Genomic DNA, 23,041 nt, shown 5'->3' with positions numbered 1-23,041 from the left:
CTGAACCTTGTTTGCTTTGAAGCTAGAGTAATCAAGTACTCATTCCCAGGGGATCACAGGCATGACCATGAATCATGCTGTTTTCTCCTAAATCTCTTCTTCCTCTCCTCCCTCACCCTCCTTCAGCTGACTGAAGTAGATCTTCCCTGCCTGACCTTCAAAATCCCATTTTCAAAAATATAGCTAGAGTAGATGAATGCCTCTTGCACCGGATGCTGGGGGAGCTACAGAACAGAAAAGTTACAAGGAGAGAGTCCCCAAACAACTCTTCTGACCTCAGATACTGATAGTCTATGGAGGAGTCACTTCCCACAGAAAAAGAAGCTGTTCCTGATAATGAGACCTTTTTTTTGTTTTTGTTAAAGGAAAATAAAGACAAGTCTCTTCTTGGGGACAAGTATTGTTCCAAGTCCTTGCTGGATTTTTTTTCTTCTGGGCTGGTGATCTTATGCCTGGCATTGTATCAAGCTTAGGTTGAAGGGGACCTTAGAGGCGACACATTCCAGAGTCCTCAATGTCCAGATGAAGAAACTGAGGCGTGATTGATCCAAAGCCACCCAGTGCCTTGGGGCAGGCTAAGACTGTGGTCAAACTTTCCAGAACATAGGCCAAGGGTCTTTTTCAGTCCTGAAACATTCCCCTAAGGCTGACTTCTGAAAAGGGTTGGGGTCCTAGTGGCCCCTGGACCTTGGGCAGCCAGGGACTCAGGCTCCACGCTGGGTCTCCATAGGTGGACAGGAAAACTCAACCCTTTACATACAGTCAGCTACCCCAAATCAGGCTGCCTACACCTGCAGCTGGGCCCACCCATCTCCCCCACTCACGCAGGAGAGATTGTCAGCCCCTTGCCCTCTCTCCTGGAGCTCAGACATTCCAGCCAGCAGCCCAGCTTCTTCCCCAAGAAGTAGCTTCCCCTCTGGGGTGTCTGGACTTTCCCTTCCTGGAAAATGGAGGGGTGTTTGGGACAGCTAATGCTCCTTGCCCTGGGAAGAAGGAACTCAGGCACTCAGGGCCCTTGTTATGAGTGAACTCCTCTGGACAAAGACCTGGATGCCTCATTGGCAAGGCCCAGTGAAAAACGGAAATGCAGGGCCCCTCCTTCAAAAACTATTAGGAATTTCAAGGCCACCACTATAGTGCCATAAGCTGAGTATGGGTCTGCAGGGGTCCCACACCCATACAGCCAGCCCTGCCTGGCTGGTTCCCAAGTGGCTGGGGACAATAATAGCTTTAAGCTTCTTGGATCAAGGAGCCAGGAGAGGCCTTCTGTTTCCCAGATAAAAGCTCTACTGATTCCCAAACAATTCTGCTTCCTCCTGGCCTACCAGGTCAGCGGAGGGACGGCCAGGTCAGTGTAGTGGTCGGGGAGTCGGCACTTCAAAGCTTCCTGGGTCGTTTTCTCTAGCACAACCCAGCCTCATTAGGTCTGTCTGACACTTTTCTATTTCCAAGAGAAGCGGCGCGTGCAATGTGAACGGTTAACGTTCAAAAGGGCAGGGAACTGTGACACTGTATTTTGTACTGGGAGCCGGCCAGGAGCGCAGTGGACCCCTCCAGGCGGCCGGAGAGGGGCGCCCAGCGGAGCGCGTGAACCGAGCTCTTCCCTCCGGGGGACGCCATCCCCGGAGCCGGCGCGGCCATTCGCGGTGCTGACGCGCCCCCCGGCGCCCCCGCCCGGTGCTGCACCGCCCCGCATCTCCCGGCTTCCAGAAAGCTCCCTGTGCAGTGCGCTGCATTCTTTGGGCGTGAGTCACGCAGGTTTGCAGCCAGCCCCAAAGGGGGATGTACGCGAGCCCAGCGCTATAAATACGGCGCGTCCCCGTGCTCACCACGCGGCGTCGCCAGGAGGAGGGCACGGGCGCTGGGTGCAGCAGGCCGGTGAGATGTCGCTGTCTTCTTGTCCCTGAGCAGAGCCATCGCGGACCGATGGGCAAGCTGGGCATACTGGGGGTGGCAGCCAGGCGGAAGAGATGACAGCTTGCAGTCATAGCCTGCACTTTAGACCGAGTCTAGGAAGCCTGGGAAGGAAGGTGGCCAGAGCCCCGTTACCAGGCAGCTGAGCTAGGGGAGGGACTGCGGGGCGAGGAGCGCAGCCTGGGACTCGGAGTCCCTGTGTGCACGGAGCTCCAGCCACAGTTCGGGGTGGGGGGCGGGGGGCGGTGGATAGGGCAGGTGTAGTGATCCTCCTTTCGCAGAGTTGGGGAAACTGAGACTTGGAGACCTGCCACACGCCCGGCGGGAGGCTGAGGCTAGCAGGTGGCAGAGGGGACTGGCCTGCGTGGAGCTCCATCTCCCCGGGAAGATGCTGGTCTGTGGGTGACGGCTGTCAGCTTGCATGCCTGAGTCATCTTGTTTTCTCCTGAGTTCTCTTAGGAGATGTTTATAAATGCGATGTTTATAAATGACAGTGTGTGTATAAATGCGATATTATGTATTTAAAGTGTATGCTGCAACCCTCAGATTCTACTTTTTCTGTTTCCTAATGCACCCAAGGTGCGTCAGAGCAAAGTCACACAAGCTCCATCAGGCCTCTGATGTCTTCTGATTCCATCCTCTCATTTTACAGATGATAATCTGAGGCCCGGCATGGTTTAATTCTGTCTCCAGTGCTAAACAGCAAATAAGTGTCAGAATTAGGATTAGAGCCAAAGCCTCTTGACCTTCCAGAATTTCCGGACCTAGTAAAAAAGGAAGCTGATTGTTATTATTATTATTATTATTATTATTATTATTATTATTATTGTAAAGGGAGAGGTTAGGAATTTAAGAGTAAGAACAGATACTACAAAAGGATGCTCATGAGGACATAAATTATAATAATAGTGGGGCATTGGAGACAATTTAAATACCCGTGAAAATGGTAAATTAAACTTGGGTACATCAGAAAGTAAAATTTTATTTTTTGAGATAGTCTCACACTGTCACCCCAGGTAGAGTGCACTGGTGTCGTCATAGGTCACTGCAACCTCAAACTCCTGGGCTCAAGCAATCCTCCTAGCTCAGCCTTTTACGTAGCTGGGACTACAGGCATCTGCCACCACAGCCAGCTAATTTTTCTATTTTTGGTAGATGCAGGGACTTGCTCTTGCTTAGACTGGTCTCAAACTCCTGAGCTCCAGAGATCCTCTGCCACAGCCTCTCAGAGTGCTAGGATTACAGGCATGAGCCAGCGTGCCCGGCCAGAAAGTACAATCTCCTACAGCCACAGAAGTGTGCTTTTAAAGAATATTTGGAGGCAGTGGATGTAAAAGATTGAGGATATATAAATACACAGAAGGTAGAAGGAAATGTGCAGTGTTAATATTTGCCTCTGGCTGGTATGATTACTGTAGGTGACTTCGTTTCTAATATTTCCTTTTGTTTAGTTTTCTCCAGTTGGGGAGGCAGTCAGGCAGGAGTGGGGCTCTAGATTTGAGACTCTGCCAGCTTATGTCTCCATGGCTTTCAGTACATGGTCAGTGATGTTCCTAAGCCCCCTGCCTGCACTGCTGGGACACCTCTGGCTTTAGAGGTGTGCTCTGAAGCCTTTTGGGAAGCTAGTCAATTGCAGGCTCCCAGGAGGTGTGGCTGGAGCAGAGGTCTTCTCAAAGTCCATCCGATTCTTTCTGTGTCTTCCTTCCCCAACACAGCCCCCTTGCCCATGGGGCTGGCCTTTTCTGGTAGTAGGAGCCAGGTGGGGTGGTCTAAGCCTTCCTAGGGGAAAAGAAGCTGTGTTGTAGTGGTGGGAACTCATTTGCCTTGGACTATGCATGGCTCGTCTATTGGGGGCAGCCATCAACCAGGTGCCTAGGAAACAGAGGAGGTGGGAGGGGAATAGAGGGACCTCAGATCAACAGCATCCGATCACCTGCCAGAAAGACAGATTCTGACTCAGAACCAGTATTATAACAAGCCCCCTGGATAATTCACAAGTACTCTAAAAAGTAGTTGATCAGCTCGGCGCCTGTAGCTCAGTGGCTAGGGAGGCTGAGGCAAGAGAATTAGGCCCAAGAGTTTGAGGTTGCTGTGAGCTGTGACGCCACAGTACTCTACCTAGGGCGACATGGTGAGACTCTGTCTCAAAAAAAAGAAAAAAAAAAAGTAGCTGATTGGCTCGGCACCTGTAGCTCAGCGGCTAGGGTGCCAGCCACATATACCGGAGCTGGCAAGTTCGAATCCAGCCTGGGCCTGCCAAACAACAGCGACAACTACAACCAAAAAATAGCCGGGCGTTGTGGCAGGTGCCTGTAGTCCCATCTGCTTGGGAGGCTGAGGCAAGAGAATCACTTAGGCCCAAGAGTTTGAGGTTGCTGTGAGCTGCAACACCACAGCACTCTATCTAGGGCGACATAGTGAGACGCTGTCTCAAAAAAGAAGAAAAAGAAAAAAGTAGCTGATCATTTCACCAAGGCAGAGCCACACAGTCAGTGGTGGAGTGGGGGGCAGAGGGGGGGACCACAGGTGGTCTCTGTGTGCCTGCTTCATCCTACCCCTCTCCGGACATGCCCACTAGATATTGCCAATGCCTGGGATTGGTCTTCGGTCAAATTTTAAAGTAGTTAGAATTTAAGGTGATTATACAGGGTGTGCATAAAATTTGTATGCAATTTAAAATAGTTGTACATTTTAAATTGCACACGAACTTTATGGACACCCTGTGTAAGCCCCTCATGTTTACAGAACGCAGTCACCTCTGTTTTGGGTCCATTTTACAGATGAAGAAACTGAGGTTCACAGACTTAAGTGACTTGGTATCTAGGAAAGAATGCTGGACTGGGTGTTGGGAGGGCTGGGTTCTCATGCCAGGGTTGCCACGACTTTGGTGTGGGCCTTGGGGAGCCCTGTGCTGACTCTGGGCTATGGTCTTCCCCATAAGGTGTAGGGCCTGTGGGAGAAGATCCCTTTCACAGCTCTCAGCTTGATGACGTGCCATCCAGGGAGCCCAAACTCCTGGTGGCAGACCCTGTGCTCGCTGCTGCATCTTGGACTCCTCATTACAGCTCTGGCCCGCTGCCCCGTTCTTCCGGGCCCAACACCCTGTCTTCTGATTGGAACCTCTTCTGTCTGGATTTCTCAGCAGTTTCGGGGGCGCCACACAGAGATGTTTATGACTTGCTTTGTCTCTCTGGCGTGACAAAGGCTCTGTCCCTGCTGGAGGCATTTCAGGCCTCAGTGAGCAGCTGGGGTAGAGGCTGTGCGACCCACCACTGCATCTGGCCCAGTGAGCGAGTCCCAGCCACCCACCCCGTCCTCGGGGAGGGCACTGACCTGCTGTCTTCTCCCACGCTGCTGCTTTGCTCTGTGCATCTAACTGCTTCTGTGAGAAGCTTTCCTTATTAATGTTTACCAAGTGCCCAGATGGGCCCTCCGGGCTGAGCAGTTTTTGGATGGGAACCATTTCAGGAGGGGGGCGGGCACCTCCCTGTTAGCTCTGTTATGGGAAGTGGATACGCTCAGATAAGCTTCTGGGAAAACGGTCCATTGTGTAAGACCGGAGGTGGCCAGTGTCCCCTGCTCAGGGCAGGCAGCCCAGTGGTGCCAGGAACACCAGGAGGGCGCAGTGTTATGGGCTTAGAGTGGATGGGCCTTTCGAAGGGGCCTGGCAGAGCAAAGAGGCAGCCTCCCTGTTAACCCCCTGACTCTGCCCTGCCCTCTCTGCTTCCTGCAGAGACTTGTCCTTCTTCCTCCCCTGCTGTTTATTCACAGCCCCGGATGCACAGGCAGGCGCCTGGCTCAGGTCTTACGGCTCTGCTCGCTGTGCAGGTGGATTTAATTTCCCTGTCAACACCAGGGCTGGCTCTGACAGCCTCAGACTCTTAGAAAAGCGAGTTCAGGTGGTGCAGGGGTCAGCACTGTGATCAATAGGAATGTCTGCTGGGGACCTAGGTGGGCCTGCAACATGGGCCCTCTGTAGGGGGACACGGAGAGGGACGGATGAGTGACCCAGGGAGGTACTTTCGGTGTTTGACATGATAGACGCCTTTTTTGGGCAAGGCACAAGAAAGCCCAGGTGCCTTGTGGAGGCGTATGCTCACAGCCACCGCGGGGGCGGAGGTGGCTTGGATGGGAGCCTGATTCCTGTCACCAGGGTTCTTGTTCCTTCCGTCCGGCACTGCTGTCTGCCTCTCCTCCCTCCCTGTACCTCCTGCCTTCACTTTCTGTTGAAGGTGTCAATGGCTAGTCTGGTTTCCTTACAGTAAAAAAGCAGCCAGGTGCCAGGTGAGAGGACACCCTGGGGGCGCTGAGTCCTGGAGGCCCCTGGGAAGCTGGGCAGGAAACCAGCAGGCTGTCTAGCTGTTCTCATGACGATCCCCTGTTCTCCACCCACAGAAGCGTGCTAGGGTTCCAGAATTGCAGAAGGAGGCATCATGGCAACACTCCTGCTCTTCGTGGGGCTCCTGCTGGCCTGGGAGAGTGGGCAGGTCCTGGGAGACCAGCTAATATCCAGCAACGAGCTGCAAGGTAAGGAGACCGAGTGTGATGCCCCCGAGTTGCAGGGCCAGAGGTCGCAGGGCATGGCTGCTGCCCTCGCATGGTCCTTCTGTATCTGCTGAGTGTCAAAGACCATTCTCACCTTGTGAACTGGGTCTAGGTTCCTGGGCCCCCTCTGAGCCCCTGCCCCAGACTCCTGGCTCAGGCTGTGTGTCCACCACGCACTTAGTATCTGCAGGCATTTCCCAAGCCGTCCCTGGCTGCTGTGTCTCAGTCCCCCGTCCCCTCATCAGTGTCCTGGGCCCACCTCCCACGCCCCTTCCACACACAGGCACAGCCTGGACCATAGGAGCCTCTGTCCATCTCCCCTGCAGAGTCTCCCCAGCTCTGGCCAGTGCGTCTTCTCTCTCCCCACCCAGAACACCAGGCTGCATAATATCTGCTCAGGAGCTAGGGAAGGGAAATACAGTTCCACACGAAGAAGCCCAGCTGGAGGCCCCTTCTTCCCCCAACTACCACTAGCTGACCACCTCTTTAGGATAGCGGTTCGAAACCCAGACTGGGCTTGTGTCTGTAGCACCACTTCCTAGCTGGAAGACTCCCAGGCAGCCATCCTGATCTCACCATGCTTCTTTTCTTCTCCCATTTTTATTGAAGTATAATTAACAAATAAAAATCATATATATTTAAGGTGTACAATGTGATGTTTTGAGAAACATACATGTGATGTTTTGAGAAACATACACATTGTGAATTGATTGCTACTGCCAAGCTAATGAGCACAGCCATCACCTCACACAGTTACCTTTGGGGGTGGGAGGCAGTGAGAACACTTTGGATCTGTTCCCTGAGCAAATTTCAAGTTCAATGTGGGATCACTAACTGCAGGCATTCTCATCCACCCGCTCCCTCAGCGTCTTCCCTCCTCCGTGGGGAGGGTGTGGTTACCATGCTGGATTGTTCAGTGAGGTACACATGAAGAGTTTGGTGCTTAGTTTGCCGTGGGACAAGCACCAAGTGAGTGGCTCTTGGGTGACAAGGTGTTCTATTGTGTTTTTTGCCAGTACTTTGCCTGATCCCTCATCTTCTTGGCCCCACGGCCTGGCACCATGCATTGGAACAAACTAGTACAAATATGTGGTTAAACTGAGCTCTGGAAAGATTTCCACCACAAATAATAATAGAATATAATTGAATGCTTCAAAGTTTACACTTCTGGTTTTTTTTCCCTTACAATTTTTCTTTCTTTTTTTTTTTTTGTATTTTTTTTTTTTTTTTGTAGAGACAGAGTCTCACTTTATGGCCCTCGGTAGAGTGCCGTGGCATCACACAGCTCACAGCAACCTCCAACTCCTGGGCTTAGGTGATTCTCCTGCCTCAGCCTCCCGAGCAGCTGGGACTACAGGCGCCCGCCACAACGCCCGGCTATTTTTTTGTTGCAGTTTGGCTGGGGCCGGGTTTGAACCCGTCACCCTCGGTATATGGGGCTGGCGCCCTACCGACTGAGCCACAGGCGCCGCCCTGCCCTTACAATTTTTCTTCTGCTCCTCTAGGGCAGACGCACAGTGGTCAGGCGTAGCTCCATTGTCCCTTCCCTGGGCTGTGCTGGCTCCTGTGGTCTGCATTTCTGAGTAGTCGAGTGTCATCAACAAGGAGCCTGTAACAGGAACCCATGTCAGGGGAAGGCTGGGGCCCAGATAGGGGGAGTCCCAGCCTGACAGCCCCTGGACTGAACGGCCCTGTCTAATCATTCCAGCTGGTCCCTGGGTGACATCCCCAATACTATCTCCCTCTCACCTCATTCTACCGCCTCCCTTTCTCTCGCAGACATGTCTACCCAGGGGAGTAGCTACATTAATAAGGAAATTCAGAATGCCCTCAACGGGGTAAAAGAGATAAAGAATCTAATAGAAAAAACCAATGACGAGCGCAAGTTGCTTCTTAACACCCTAGAGGAGGCCAAGAAGAAGAAAGAGGTAAAGAGGGGCCTGGTGACCACTGCCAGTCTTGATCTTCCTACTGGAGGGGAAGGAGGGGTCATGCCTTTGCCTGGCTGGGTTACCATGGTGACCCACAGTCCTCCCAGGGCTGTGTCAGCTGATGTTGGGGCTGCTGTTAAGAAATAAGGAAGGTTTATTTGCTCTTGAAAGCTTCAGGGGTCTGGTCTTGAATCTGGTTTTGTTATAAGCCTGGCCGAGGGCCAGACACCCGGATTCTGTTCAATAGATGTTTTGAAATTCTGGCCATAGGCAAGGTCCAAGCGAGGCTCTGGTTAGGGTGTCAGCTGGGGTAGGCAATGGTGCCCTCCTGCAGGAACCCTGTCTAGTGCGGGTGACATGGTTGGGCCTAAGGCAGGCACACCCTGGGGGGACCTTTCTAGCCATCTGGACCATTTCATGAAGAGACACCGTAAGTCCAATAGCTGACATAGCAGGTCTAGCCTCTGTGTCATGATTCAGCAAAACCAAAACACTATAATTCCACGAACAACTGATTTAAAAAAATCAATAGTCCCCTCGACAGTCTCCTAAGAACATGCTCCCACATCACCCTGAACAAGTAGATGCCGTGGTGGGGCCACCTGTCACTTTCACGATCCATCAGGCGCACCGAAAGAATTTTGAAGGTTTCAGAAGTTCTACAGTGAAGACACTTTCTAACTTCATTTAACTCCAGAGTTTTTCAAATCAAGTTGACCAGAGCACTTTTTTTTTTTTTTCTAACAGCTTTTAGTGCAATTCCATGGAAACCACTTAGGGAATGCTGCCCGGATACAGCTCTTTCTTTCGAACTTCACCCCGTTTCTTGGCGTCAGTATTAGTTCTCAGCATTCCATGGGAGGACGCTAATAGCTCATGGACTAGGGGGCTTAGCTGGTTCTCCTGTTTTTGTGGTTATCATTGGAGTTTGAGATTTGCCAATCCAGATTTTATTACAAAGCCCATCAGCTTTGGAAAATACTCCATTTCTTCTCAGTTGAGGAATTAAATGAACCAGAAAAAAGAAAGTGAGCAGCATAGTTGATGCTTCTTTCTTTTCTTTTTTTTTTTTTTTGAGACAGAGTCTCACTATGTCACCCTTAGTACAGTGCCGTGGCATCACACAGCTCACAGCAACCTCGAACTCTTGGGCTTAAGCAATTCTCTTGCCTCAGCCTTTCGAGTAGCTGAGACTACAGGCGCCCGCCACAACGTCCGGCTATTTTGTTGTTGTTGTTGCAGTTGTTTAGCGGGCTTGGGCCGTGTTCGAACCCACCACCTTCGGTGTATGTGGCTGGCGCCGTAACCCCTGTGCTACGGGCGCTGAGCCAGTTGGTGCTTATTTCTTGATTTAGTTGTAGGGGAATCTTTCCCCTGCGGGGAGCAGGGGATAGAGACCTCACATAATTCCCAGATGTGGGTAGTACACTTACTTTTTTTTTTTAAGAGCAACATACCCATTTATAGAGACTTTAATACAGAAAAATAGAGAGTGAAGGTTTTTTCATAATTCTTTTGCCCAAAGACAATTCACTGTTAACATTTGATCTATCTCTTACTACCCTTTCTTTCTTTCTTTTGGCAGTGGCTATATTAAAATGATGATTTTTTTTTTTTTTGAGACAGAGTCTATGTCACCCCCAGTAGTGTGCCGTGGCATCACAGCTCACAGCAGCCTCTAACTCTCTTGGGTTTAAGTGATTCTCTTGCCTCAGCCTCCCAATTAGCTGGGACTACAGGCGCCCACCGCAACGCCCGGTTATAAAATGATGACTTTTTAACATCAACAATTCATATTATAATTTAAAAACTTACTTATAAACATTCCTTGTAATGATATACTTTCTACCCTTTGTGTGTACTATGATTAGTTCAACTTGTCTTCTATTTTTAAGCATCTGGGTTAATTCTTTCTTTTCCCCATAAACGAATACTATAGCAAATATCTCCTTTATTAGTGGAATTCCTTGGTATGATTCTTAACTGAATTTTTGGATCAAGTGGCACGGGACTGTTAGAGTGCTGATGGTTGGTGCAGCTTTGGTTTTGAAAGCCTGCTGACTCCCTTCGCGTGCCGGGGGCTATGGTTGCAGGAGAAAAAAAAGATTCAGGGAGCCTCTGGTCCGCTTTGGAAGATGACATTGAAACACTAGAAGCTGAGGCCTCTGTGAGAGGCCACTCCTGGGGTAAACTGTCAGTGCACTGAGGCAGAGAGTGGGGGAGATGTGCTCACAGGTTCCAGGAGTCAGGAAAGACTTTAGAGAACAGTTGGCTCTTGAAGGACTAGAGCAGTGGTTCTCAACCTCCCTAATGCCACAGCCCTTTAATAAAGTTCCCGCAGGTTGAGAACCGCTGGACTAGAGGATGCTGGGAGCCCAGTGGGGAGAGCATTCCAGGTGGGCAAATGAGGGGAAGCCTGAGCCAGAGCAGGGGAGGAACAAACACACTGTGAAACCTGTGAGCTCATCTCATTGTGCCTCCCCGTAGGATGCCCTAAACGAGACCAGGGATTCGGAAACAAAGCTGAAGGAGTTCTCAGGAGTGTGCAACGAGACCATGCTGGCCCTCTGGGAAGACTGTAAGCCCTGCCTAAAACAGACCTGCATGAAGTTCTACGCGCGTGTCTGCAGAAGCGGCTCGGGACTGGTCGGCCGCCAGGTGAAAAGGGGCACGTATGTGGCCGAGGTTCTGAGTGGGGAATGAGGGGCACCCAGTGAAATAGGCTTCATTCCCCATGCCAGATGCTGCACTGGGGCCCAGAGTGCCATGCTCGATTGGAAGTGTCTGGCACGCGTACAGATATAAGGATGTCGGTTAGGTGTTTGCCATCTATTAGAAGCCTCTTAGCTTGCAGGGATTAATGTAACAGAAGGCTTCACTGCAGAGCAGAACCCTGTGTCTCGTTAAGTGGAAGGAAGGAAGAATTTTTAGTAAATTAATATTAATATTGATCCTGTCCTCAGCTGTGGGCCTCTCTTAGTTGGGACTCAATGAGTTGCACTGATCTCTAAGGTTGGCCCTCACCCGGGCATGGGTTGGTGTCATCAGGGACCAGAGACGACAGCAGACTGATCTGAAGTGACCGGCCTGGGAATCTCTGGCCTCACTGGTGTCTCTAAACTCTCCCCCTAGAGGAGAGAGGATGCAAGTGCATCATCCCGGCAGCTGGGATACCAGGGCCAGTCCCAACTGGGCCTTTGGTCACTTGCTGTCAGACCGTGGCAGTGAGGGGTAGGGCCTGGCCTGTGTCACCCAGGAGGCCATGGCCTTTAACAGGTTTCTCATAACTGTGCCCATTTCGGCCGCCCCAGCTCGAGGAGTTCCTGAACCAGAGCTCGCCCTTCTACTTCTGGATGAATGGGGACCGCATCGACTCCCTGCTGGAGAATGACCGGCAGCAGAGCCACATGCTGGATATCATGCAGGACCACTTCAGCCAGGCATCCAGCATCATGGACGAGCTCTTCCGGGACAGTTTCTTCACCCACGAGCCCCAGGACACTTATCACTACCAGCCCATCAACCTGCTGCACCGGCGGCCTCACCTCCTCTTCCCCAAGTCCCGCTTCGCCCGCACCATCCTTCCTTTTGCCCCGTTTGAGCCCCTGAACTTCCAGGACGTGTTCCAGCCCTTCTTTGACATGATTCACCAAGCCCAGCAGGCCATGGACGCCCCCTTCCAGGGCTCGGCCTTCCACCAGCCGCAGATGGAGTTCATAAGAGGTTAGACAGACGCCTCTTTCTCGAGAAGGGGGAAGCTGAGGCTTTGTAGAATCACTCGTTAGATGCTAAGGATCATGCTGGTGGCTCAGCAGGTGTTGTCTCCATTTTCCTCCAGTGACCCCATGCGGGTGGTATTATCCCCACTGAAGGGTCCAGTGCAGTCTACTACTGCAGGGCTTGGCATCTGTTCTTTGCAGACAAGCATGTCCTTTCCAGCAGCTGCTGGGTGTGATAATGACTCCTCGTCCTACACCACCAGAGCCCTTTCCCCTGGGGAACTCAGGGCTGTGTGTGGCAGGCATGCACATGTTGGTGACAAATTATATAATCAGCCCATATTATGGTGAAGGAAGCTGTTCAGGGCTATAACATTCGGGCTGGGTATAGAGTGGGTGCTGGGAGCCCACTGGGGAGAGCATGTTTTTTGAATGAATGAAGTCTAATGTGGACATGAAAAGCCGTTAGTTTAAGGAGTGATTTTCTTCATTGACACAATCAGCGTTTGTTGGCCAGTACATCTTCTGCATGCTGTGATTTGACTGGCACCAGAGTTTGGCTTGAAGTGGATTACATTGATTAAGCATTTATTGTGCCTGTATAGTGGGTGGCCCCAGGGTGTAAGGAGGCTCACACCTGCCCCTAGCTTGGCTGCCACAGCCCTTGGGAGCAGGGAGCCAGGTAGACTCAGAGCAGAAGGGAGTTATGGTGTCAAAGAGAAGCTCGGACAATTGAGGGCTGTGGAGCCAGGAGAGGGCTGCTCAGAGATGGTGAGAGGGAGGCTACATCCTGCCCGGGGACATGGGGACATCTCCAGGGAGCCTGAGCACAGGCCTGCAGCAAAAAATTAACCTGCTGTGACCACAGAACCCTCCAAAAGGGCTGAGGGGAGGGGGCTCAGCAGAATCAGTGGGTCCCGTCTCTGGGAGGCTGAGTGTCTCAGCCTGGCACTTTTCCTCTGTGTCTCTAGAAGGCAACGGGGACAACCGCTCAGTGTGCCGAGAAATCCGTCATAACTCCACGGGCTGCCTGAAGATGAAAGACCAGTGTGAAAAGTGCAAGGAAATCTTGTCTGTGGGTGAGTGGGGGGCCAGACCGCAAACCACCCCTGCCAGTGATTGCCTGGGTGACAAAGGTGCCTCGCTGAGGCTGCCCCATGGGGTCACACAGGGGACCATTCAGATTCCAGCTCTGTGGGCTTCAGGCCATGGCCCAGAGCAGGTCCTTGTGCAGTTGGGCTTGTCCTCTGCAGTGCAGGGTGCTCCCTGATGTCAGTGACGCCCTTGTAAAGTACCCACCACCGCTGCCAGCTGGTGGCACACGGGCAGTCCACAGGTAGGTGCTTCTGGGCTTGTGGGAACAAAGCCATTCTCCTTTGCTGTCACAGATATTCTGTTCCCACGGGCCAAGCATGGTAGATATCCTCATTTTTTTTTGGCTGCAGGTTATGAAATTTTAGACAGTGTGCATTTTAACAAACTTATCCTGTACCAGGCACTATTTTAAACCACTCATTTCCTTGGAATGACCCTACCAGGAAAACAGTCGTAAAAGTACTAGTAACTTATCTTAAGATTACATGACCCCTTCCCCCGTGGGAGAGCTGGGATTCAAACCTACGTGTTTGGGATACATTTGTCCTTAAGCACTGTGCTTACTCGCTCCCTGGGGGCCTCTCGGAGCCCCTGGCAACTGGGCCTGGTACTTTGGCATCCTGGCAATATTTCCTTTGGTTGCCTGGTCCCCTGGGCAAAGGGAATATTTCCTTTCAAACGTTCCTCTCTGTTTAATTAGATCTGGTCAGTGATTAACTCCTTCCCGCCTTGAGATAACAGCTGCCAAAGTGTTTAGAATAGTTCCCAGGATACAGTAGATTATGCTCAGAAAGAGTTAATTATTTCTCCTGGTAAATAGCTTATCCCTCTTGTGGTTTTGCTCTTACTTAATACATTTGTGTTTGCCATGGCAGGCCTTCAGAGTCCAGTCAGATATCCCCAGCTTCGCTCCTGGTCTTCCAGAAGCCATCGCAAAACAAATACTGGTGATTTAGGAGGCCAAAGTATGAAGCTGTACATAAGTTCACAACCAAGCCTTTGGGCTTTTCCCATGAAAATGTCATAGACAGGCATAGACTGCACCACACCTCACTGCAAGAAAGTTAGACACGGTCGGGCCCAAAGGAAAGGACAGATGCCTGGGTTCGGATGAGACCTCTCGTGCCAATCTTATTTTTTTTTTTTTTTCATTTCAGTTTAACATAAGGGTATAAGCGATTAGGTCACAATGTTTGTATTTGTTAGGTAAGTTCCCTGTTGTCACTGTACCCCTCACCCAGGTGTGTCATATACCCTGACATTGTGCCCATCATGTGACAGCACACCAGGCCCCAGCCCCTTAATCTCTCCCTCCCCCATCTTGAATTGAGTTGAGTTTTTCTCTTGTGTGGGCGTGTATTAGTTTGTCTTCTGGCTTCATATTAGTATTGAGTATACTGGACACTTACGTTTCCATTCTTGTGATAACTTAGAGAATGTTTTCCAACTCCATCCTGGTTAAGACAAAAGATATAAAGTCTCCTTCTTTTTTATGGCTGAATAGTATTCTGTGGCCTATGTATTCCAGAGTTGATTAATCCATTCATGGATTAATCCTGTGCCAGTATTCATGTTTGCTCATGGCTTAAACCGTCTGCACGGAGGACTCGCTCCCTCCTTATCCAAGGTGCTTGCAACCATGTAAGCGTGTACTGCCCAGGACCAGGATTGCTCAAATGTCAATACTGTTGACATTTTGGACAAGGATGTTCTTGGTCGTGGTGGCTGCCCTGTGGATCGTGGGGTGTTCAGCAGTATGCTGGCCTCTACCCACTATATGGCAGTCGCAGCCGCCCCCAAAGTTGCAATCATCAAAATGTCTTCAGAACTTGTCGAGGTCCCTGGAGGACAGCATTACCCCAGCTGAAAACTTCTAGTCTGAGTCTCTGTTCCCAAGGACCTTTCTTATTTTTTAACTAGTTCACAGTAAAAAAGTGAAGATTATTTGTTATATATTTCTTTTCAATCTGGCTTCTTATTAGTAATCCTATTTCTTGCTTCACCTAACATTTTATTTCTTTTCTTTTTTCTTCTTCTTTTTTTTTTTTTTTTTGAGACAGTGTCTCACTATGTCACCCTCAGTAGAGTGCTGTGGCGTTATAGCTCACAGCAACCTCAAACTTTTGGGCTCAAGAAATTCTCTTGCCTAAGCCTCCCAAGTAGCTGGGACTACAGGTGCTCGCCACAATGCCCAGCTATTTTTACAGACGGGGTCTCCTTCTGGCTCAGGCTGGTCTCAAACCTGTGAGCTCAGGCAATCCACCCATCTCGGCCTCCCAGAGGATTATAGGCGTGAGCCACAGCGCCCAGCCCTAACATTTTCTTCTATTTTAATATAAATAATTGCAGTGACCATTCTGAAGTGTAAAAAGATTTCCTTTCCGCTGAGGTTTGATACACCCTTCCCTGGATACTTGTCGAAATAATTAAAGGGGAGAAAAACTATAGTTTCTAAAGAGATAGTGGGGGAGTTTCTAGTTCTTATAAATCTGATAACCTGCAATGGACACTCAAGGACCAAAAGGTATGAATTCTGTTTTCCCTGCTGTCCTGGGGCAGTTGATGACCAGCTGTGGGTGGCAGGTGGGCAGGCAGGGTCTCTTAGCCCCCAGGCTACTGTGCTTTGTGGCCCAACATTCCTAGCTAAGTCTTCTGCTATGTGGGCTCTTGGAACCACAATTGCTAACTCTGCAGATATGCTCAAAAGTCAAGCCTTGAGAATTTTCCAGAACCATAGACCCAGAATAGGAAGTGTGCAAGCTTAGGAGTTTAAGACCTGGGTTCAGTCTTAGCCTTACAAATGGTTTCGTCTGTGACTTTAGGTAAGTTTTATTTCTTTGGGCCTCAGTTTCATCATTGGTAAAATTGGAGTGTCAATACTTAAGTGAGAATAGATCCGACTGTTAGAGAAAAGGGATGCCCAGAGGGGAGCCCTGATGTGGTGTCTGGTACGTAGTAGGGCTGCACAAGTAGTAAATGTGAGTAATGTTCCCCCACTCCAGAAATCGTTCCTGGGAGGGACGAAGGTGATGAAAACAGCCCCAGGTCTGAAAACACGGACCGCTTGGTACCGGTGCTTCTCTGAGTGTGGTCAGCAGTTTGTCACTGGTCATCAGAGAGAAAGATCTGCCACCCAAAGATGATTCAGTTCAGGTTTGGAAACAGCTAAACCCTGTTTCCATTGGCCGATGTGGTTTTCCAGAGTGAGACTTTCTGAGTGAAGGAGGCAGTGCCTTGGTTCACACTCTGGGACGAGCTCTTTACTTTTTCATGGTAGTGAGCAGTTTGTGGAGCCCACTTAGGGCGGTGCTGCCTTAGGGCCTGGCTGCGTGACCTGTTCACTTTCCCTTTCCTTTTCTGCTTTTTTCTTCCATCTCTGGGCAGACTGTTCAGCCAACAGCCCCTCTCAGACTCAGCTGAGGCAAGAGCTGAACGATTCCCTCCAGATTGCAGAGAAGTTGACTAAGAAGTACAACGAGCTGCTTCAGACCTACCAGTGGAAGATGCTGAACACCTCCTCCCTGCTGGAGCAGCTGAACGAACAGTTCAGCTGGGTGTCCCGCCTGGCTAATCTCACCCAAGGCCAAGACCAGTACTATCTCCGGGTCACCACGGTGAGTTGTGTCCATGCACTGACATGGGATGGGGCTCAAGATATGATCTGGAGTTGATAGGAACCTCCACAGAGTTGAAACGAGATAAAGATAATAAAGGAGGACACGCCTGCTTTTGATTGAGCATTTATCACATGGCAGGAAATATAAAAACGGAGGCGTGTTGCTGCATCACAGCCTCATCACAAGGCAGAGTAGAATATTCTACCTGCATTTTCCAGTGGGGAAATGTGAGAGGTTCCACAGCTTGCCCAAGGCTGGGTAACTAACTGATCACTGGCTCACCTGGGTACATGAACCTGTCTGCCCGGCTGCAAAGCCTCTAGTCTCTTTATTTCTGGTGCCAAAGCCGGGAACAAACCAGAAGCCTGTGTTCTTTTTTCATGGCTGCACGCTGCCTCTGCCACGTGGAATGGCTCATGAATTGGTGCCTTGTTCTCTGCCAGTGATAAAAACTTCTCTCTAGTGCTAACAAGGCTTTTTTCCTTTCCTTTCCTTTTTTTTTTTTTTTTTTTTTTGCTCCTTGATTTCTTTTCTACCACAGTCTGACCAGTGATTGCCGAAAGAAAATGTTTGGAAACTGGCCAGGAGATGTGGCTCACGACTGTGATCCTAGCACCCTGGGAGGCTGAGGCAGGTGGAATGTTTGAGCTCAGGAGTCTGAGACCAGCCTGAGCAAGAGCAAGACCTCATCTCTACTAAAAATATAAAAAACTAGCTGGGCATTGTGACACATGCCTGTTATTTAGGAGGCGGAGGCAAGAGGATGTCTTGAAGCCAGGAGGTTGAGATTGCTGTGAGCTACAGTGATGCTGTGGCACTCTACCCAGGGCAACAGAGTGACACTCTGTCCCATCTCAAAAAAAAAAAAAAAAAACGAAAGAAAATGTTTGGAAACAACTTTTATTCTCTGTGGTACCCCCTGGGCTGCTCATTGGCAGCCCTTATAAGTAAACGTCTGTGAACTAGGACATTCCTGTCCACTGAGTTGTACAGATGTCTAGATTAGTAAGAAGCAACCAGGTCAGCTGTCTGGATTTTCTGGAAGGAGCAGGAGGACTTCCCCACTGGCAGCCTGACTTCTGTTGCAGAATGCACCTTTTCAACATACTGTGTTAGCTCTTCTGTACCTTTTATTCCTTCTAGGTGACTTCCCAAGCTCCTAATTCAGACTCTCCCTCTGGTGTCACTGAGGTGGTTGTGAAGCTCTTTGATTCCAACCCCATCACTGTGACGGTCCCAGCAGAAGTTACCAGGAACAACCCTAAGTTTATGGATATTGTGGCAGAGAAGGCCCTGCGGGAATACCGCAAACAGAACAGGTGAGTAGGCGGCCTGCCCCTCGGGGAGACCCCATGCTCTCTGGGAGCTGAGAAAAGGGGCAGAGGACGCAGCCTGGGGGGACTGAACACCCCTGAAGCCAGAGCCCAAAGCCAGGAACTCCCTGGGAATCGTATTTGTCCTTGGAAGGTATTCCTCCTTGGTGGGTAAGAATTTGGGCTGAGGCAGGTGGATTGCCTGAGTTCACAGGTTCAAGACCAGCCTGAGCCAGAGCAACACCTCATCTCTAAAAATAGCCGGTGTTGTGGCAGGCACTGTAGTCCCAGGTACTTGGAAGGCTGAGGCAAGAGAATCATTTGAGCCCAAGAGTTTGAGGTTGCTGTGAGCTGTGATGCCACAGCACTCTACTGACCACGATATAGTAAGACTCTGTCTCAAAAGAAAAGAAAAGAATGTGGGCCTTGGTTGCTGCTCTCACTGAATATTAAGCGCTCTCCTCCCCCACCCGGCCTTCTTTTTTATTTCAGGGAGGAGTGAGATGTGACTTTGCACTTAGACATCCAGGGCCCCGAGTCCAGCTCCCCCTGAGATGAGCCAGCTCCCCCCAGAGAGATCTCTGCGTGTCACCACGTGACTGGGCCTCAGGAGGCCCCCCAGCCCCGCCCCACCCCTTCTCCTTCTGGATGCTGCACTCTAACGCTGCCTGTGCTGCGGGGCAGAGCTGCTCCCGCCTGCGACTAATACAATAAAACCGCCTATGATTTGAGTGCTTGGCGCCTCCGCTCTTGATGCTCCTGCACGCTTTCACTTGGGTATAGGAGGTAAAAAAGGGAAGTGGAAACAAAAAAGCTCTGGCTAAGGTGGTCTCAGGACTACCGTGCCGTGGAGAATGAAAGGGGCGTGAAGGCAAAGTTGATCCAGTTCAATAATTTCTCACTTGTGGGAAGAGAGGTGTGTTTCAACAAGCCAAGGAAAATACGTTCCTGAAAAATGAATCCTTTCCCTCCCATTATAAAACCGTCTGTGTGTTCTGAATGAGGCGAGGGTAATCTGAAGGAATACGCTAAAAATTAAGGTAAATAACAGGTGATATAGTGAGACATACTGAGTAATTTAACATATAATTAATATTTTCTGTATGGAAACATCCCCCAAAGACCAGAGTAGGCAGTTTTCTTTATAGTTGCAAGAGCTCAGAATTTCTGGGGCGCTTCCTTGACTGTGGCGTAGTCTGTCTACTGCCAGGCCATAAGATCTTCATGTCTTCCCCTGGAGCGCAGAGAACTTCTCTGCTTAGGCGGTTCTAAACGCTCATTTGCTGCTCTGTTTGGAAATCTATCAATAGCTGGACTGCAGTACCTGGTGCTGCCAGCAAGTGGCGCTGACTACACACGGTGCGAATCTCAAATCTTGGCGCAACAAGCTTCTCATTCATTAACGTTCTCTAATTAGGCAGAGTGTGGTGGTTCACACCTGTAATCCTAGCATTCAGGGAGCCCCAGGCAGGAGGATTGCTTGAGCTCAGGAGTTTAAGACCAGCCTGAGCAACAGTGAGCTCCATCTCTAATAATAATAGAAAAACTAGCCAGGTGTAGGCTGGACCTGTAGCGCCAGTTACTGAGGAGGCTGAGGCAAGAGGATCGCTTGAGCCCAGAAGTTGGAGGTTGCTGTGAGCTGTGATGATGCCACAGCACTCTACCCAGGGCAGCGGGCTGAGACCCTGTCTCAAAAAAAAAAAAAAGCTCTAATTTTAGAATTCTGTTCATCAAATATAGTTCAAATGGAAAAAAAGTCATCTGGTTGCATGTAGGTTTTTAACAAAGTCCACAGGTAAGTCCATAGCTTAGAATATTCTTAAGTCACTGTGTTTTAGGTTATAAGCACCTCAGCTATACAAGCCACAAACTCACAAGGCTTAGCTTCTGTCTGAAGTAAGTATTTTATTACGGCTGTCAAGGAAATTCGGAATGAAGTTAGTATGATTCACTTAAAGGTATACACTAACTAGGGTTATGGGATCAGAAGGGATTTATTTAAATGACCACAATTGTAAAGGACATGTCATATTAATGTCACATAGTTTGTTTCAAAAATTGCTCTCTTTTCCATGACGTTGCCAGTGGATTTTTTTTTCATGCACCTACTTTAAGCTCTAGTATATTAGCAGCCTAAAAGGTCTGAAGCTGACTCTGAGGCTCTCTGGGACCTTTCTCTGCACCCTCTTTTGCTTCTGCACAGTGGCCTGAATTCGAGAGTCCTTGGATGTCCTATCTCTGACACAAACTCCAGGCTGAGGCACTGGAAAGATTGAGGCAGGACGTGAAATTACCAAAGTGTAGGGGTGAGATGTAGCTATTTCTGGTCAGGGATCTACCTATGCTGAGCCTGTGGTTTCTGGCTTCTCTCTACGACTCTTATGGCAAAGCAAGGGCAAAGCTTGACGTGCTCAGAGGAGAGGGCTCTGACATCTGCCTGGAAAGGGGGTGGCAGGAGTCCAGCATTCGACTGTCCCCTGTGAAAAAGTTGTCATAAAATATAATTTTCTTACACAAATGTAAACGGCAGCCCTGGGCTAACCAAAATGCTTTGATAGGCCCAATGCAGTGGCTCACCCCTGTAATCCCAGCACTCTGGGAAGATAAGGCAGGAGGATTGCTTGAGCTCAGGAGTTCGAGAGCAGACTGAGCGAGAGTAAGACCCCTGTCTCTACTAAAAATAGAAATACTAGCCAGGCCTTGCGTTGGGTGCTTGTAGTCCCAGCTACCGGGGAGGTTGGCGTAAGACAATCTTTTGAGTCCAAGACTTTGAGGTTGCTGTGAGCTATGATGACACCATGGCACTCTACCCAGGGTGACAGAGTGAGACTCAGTCTCAAAAAACCTCCCCAAACAAAAGTACTCTGATACCTGGGCCAGTGGCTTTGCATAATCCCCCAAGGTCCCCACAATTACCCCTGAAGCAGGAGCTATGTCCTCCACGTTGCAAAGGCTTCCTGGAATCGCCTGTATCAGAGAAGTGTCACGTAGCCAGGAAGGCCAGGATGTGGGAACACTCACACCAATTCTTTGTGGCCCACAGATGCTGTTGAAGGGACCTCAGGGCTGCCTGTCCCCCACCACAGAGCAGCAAGGAAGCCATGCAAAGGGCACCACCCAGGGACATGCAAAGCAGAGTTCTGTGCAGGGCAGTGGTTCTCAACCTTCCTAATGCCGTGGCCCTTTAATACAGTTCCTATGGGTCGCGACCCACAGGTTGAGAACCGCTGGTGTAGGGCATGAAATCGACATCCTCAAACAAACTGTCCTATCAATGGTGGAGCTCTCATGAAGTAAAAGAATGTGTTTGAGATGTTACCAAGTGAGGAAACACTGGTTATCATGAATAAAACGGCTCCAGGTTTGTGCTATCGAGTTGAGACTCCACAATCAGCTGGTTCCTGCAGCTGTTATCCACATCTGAACGTGAGGCTGAAGAGTGAGGTGCACCTGGGTGAGGGCACTGGCTGTGAGGCACAGGACTAATGGGGGTCATGCAGCCAGTAAATGCCAGAGCTGGAGGTCACAGGCCCTCGCTGTCACCTTTTAGCTATCCAGAGCTTCCCGCCTCTGCCCCACCTTGACCTAGCATTAACGGCATTTCCTAGCTGTAAGAGAATTACCTTGGCAAATCCAGGAAGTATAAAGTGTTCAAGAAACAACGCAATTGACTTGGATCTCCAGGGTTTATTAATAGAACCAATGATTACCAAATCAGCCAATATGATAGAGGGAAGGCCAGACCAAGGGGACACATGACAAGGTTAATAATTGACTGTTTGCCTGAGCTATTCTCACATGCTCTCCAACCCTCAACCCCTCAGCCATAATCCCAGATTATGACATTGCTCAGTGTCAGCTGAGTGACATTGGAGAGAATATGACTCCCCAGCACACTGCGGGCTCACTCCCTGGAGGTGGACAGTTGCCTCCAGCTGGCCCTGGCCCACCCCCGAGGTGGGGCTGGAGAGGGGACCGAGAGAGGTAGAACCTTTACTTGCTGTTCTCATTTGTTGCCACCACCAGGGGAACAAAGATGATGACCTTGAGCCGGGACCAGACATTATCCTAGGACTTCATCTTCACCGCCAGCCTCTTGGGTGCCCAATCCAACAAAGATGAGCTCCCAACCCTACAGCTCACCCTGGGGATGGGGGTGACAGGCGGACACTTACCCCAGCCCACATTCATTTATTTACTTTTTTATAGACATAGAGTTGCACTTTATTGTCCTCAGTAGAGTGCCATAGCGTCACACAGCTCACAGCAACGTCCAACTTCTGTCCTGGGCTTGGGCGATTCTCTTGCCTCAGACTCCCAAGTAGCTGGGACCACAGGCACCTGCCACAATGCCTGGCTATTTTTTTGTTCAGTTTGGCAGGGGCCGGGGCTGGGTTTTAACCTGCCACCCTCGGTGTATGGGGCCGGTGCCCTATGCACTGAGCCACAGGCGCCATACACCCACCCACATTTATAAGCAGACTTTGGACTGCTGTACAAAACCACAGTGCTGTGGTGACACTGTCACAGGAAGGTCTTCATTTTCCACGTTTAAATCTGGGTCTCTCACCACCCCCCAAGCGGCGACAGCACAACATCCTGCCCTCTCCCTGAGCACAGCACGACGCAGCACCATCTCACTCTGTGGGTAAAGGCATGTCTGTGTTCTAAATTTCAACTCCAAATTTCAACAACTCTGTTTTAGAACTTTCTGGAAATACCTGGACCTCTCTTGATCTCTGAAAAACCTTGCCACCTGGGGAAGAAAGCTAAGATAAGCTGGTCTCGCACCTTTGCTCAGGTGCTGTCTTGAGTTCTTCCCCTTTAGTTCTCTAGTTCCAACTCGAGCCATGTTGGGACCAGGGTCCTTGGAGCTGCTTTCTGCTTTCACTCTCCCGTTCTTGGAA

At 50.1% G+C, this 23,041-nt stretch overlaps 1 protein-coding gene across 1 annotated transcript; it reads left to right on the top strand.

Annotated features, from left to right (window-relative positions):
- Positions 1–1,729: 1,729 nt before the first annotated feature.
- On the top strand, positions 1,730–18,865 carry CLU (clusterin). The gene is made up of 9 exons (XM_053578221.1): positions 1,730–1,878; positions 6,310–6,441; positions 8,239–8,387; positions 10,878–11,048; positions 11,702–12,113; positions 13,081–13,188; positions 16,589–16,818; positions 17,965–18,140; positions 18,627–18,865. Exons 2-9 carry the CDS (start codon positions 6,348–6,350, stop codon positions 18,634–18,636), a joined length of 1,350 nt encoding a protein of 449 aa, XP_053434196.1. The 5' UTR covers positions 1,730–1,878; positions 6,310–6,347; the 3' UTR covers positions 18,637–18,865.
- Positions 18,866–23,041: the final 4,176 nt, after the last annotated feature.

The sequence above is a fragment of the Nycticebus coucang genome, chromosome 24 (assembly GCF_027406575.1).
Source record: "Nycticebus coucang isolate mNycCou1 chromosome 24, mNycCou1.pri, whole genome shotgun sequence".
Lineage (NCBI taxonomy): Eukaryota > Metazoa > Chordata > Mammalia > Primates > Lorisidae > Nycticebus > Nycticebus coucang.
The sequence above is the reverse complement of the archived record's forward strand: the minus strand, read 5'-3'. Positions and strand labels throughout refer to the sequence as shown.

Excerpts from the sequence above, each read along its gene's own strand:
- CLU (XM_053578221.1), top strand. The coding sequence starts at position 6,348 with ATGGCAACACTCCTGCTCTTCGTGGGGCTCCTGCTGGCCTGGGAGAGT. Across the intron at positions 11,049-11,701 it reads CGGGACTGGTCGGCCGCCAG|CTCGAGGAGTTCCTGAACCA; the intron begins GTGAAAAGGGGC and ends CGGCCGCCCCAG. Across the intron at positions 12,114-13,080 it reads GCAGATGGAGTTCATAAGAG|AAGGCAACGGGGACAACCGC; the intron begins GTTAGACAGACG and ends CTGTGTCTCTAG.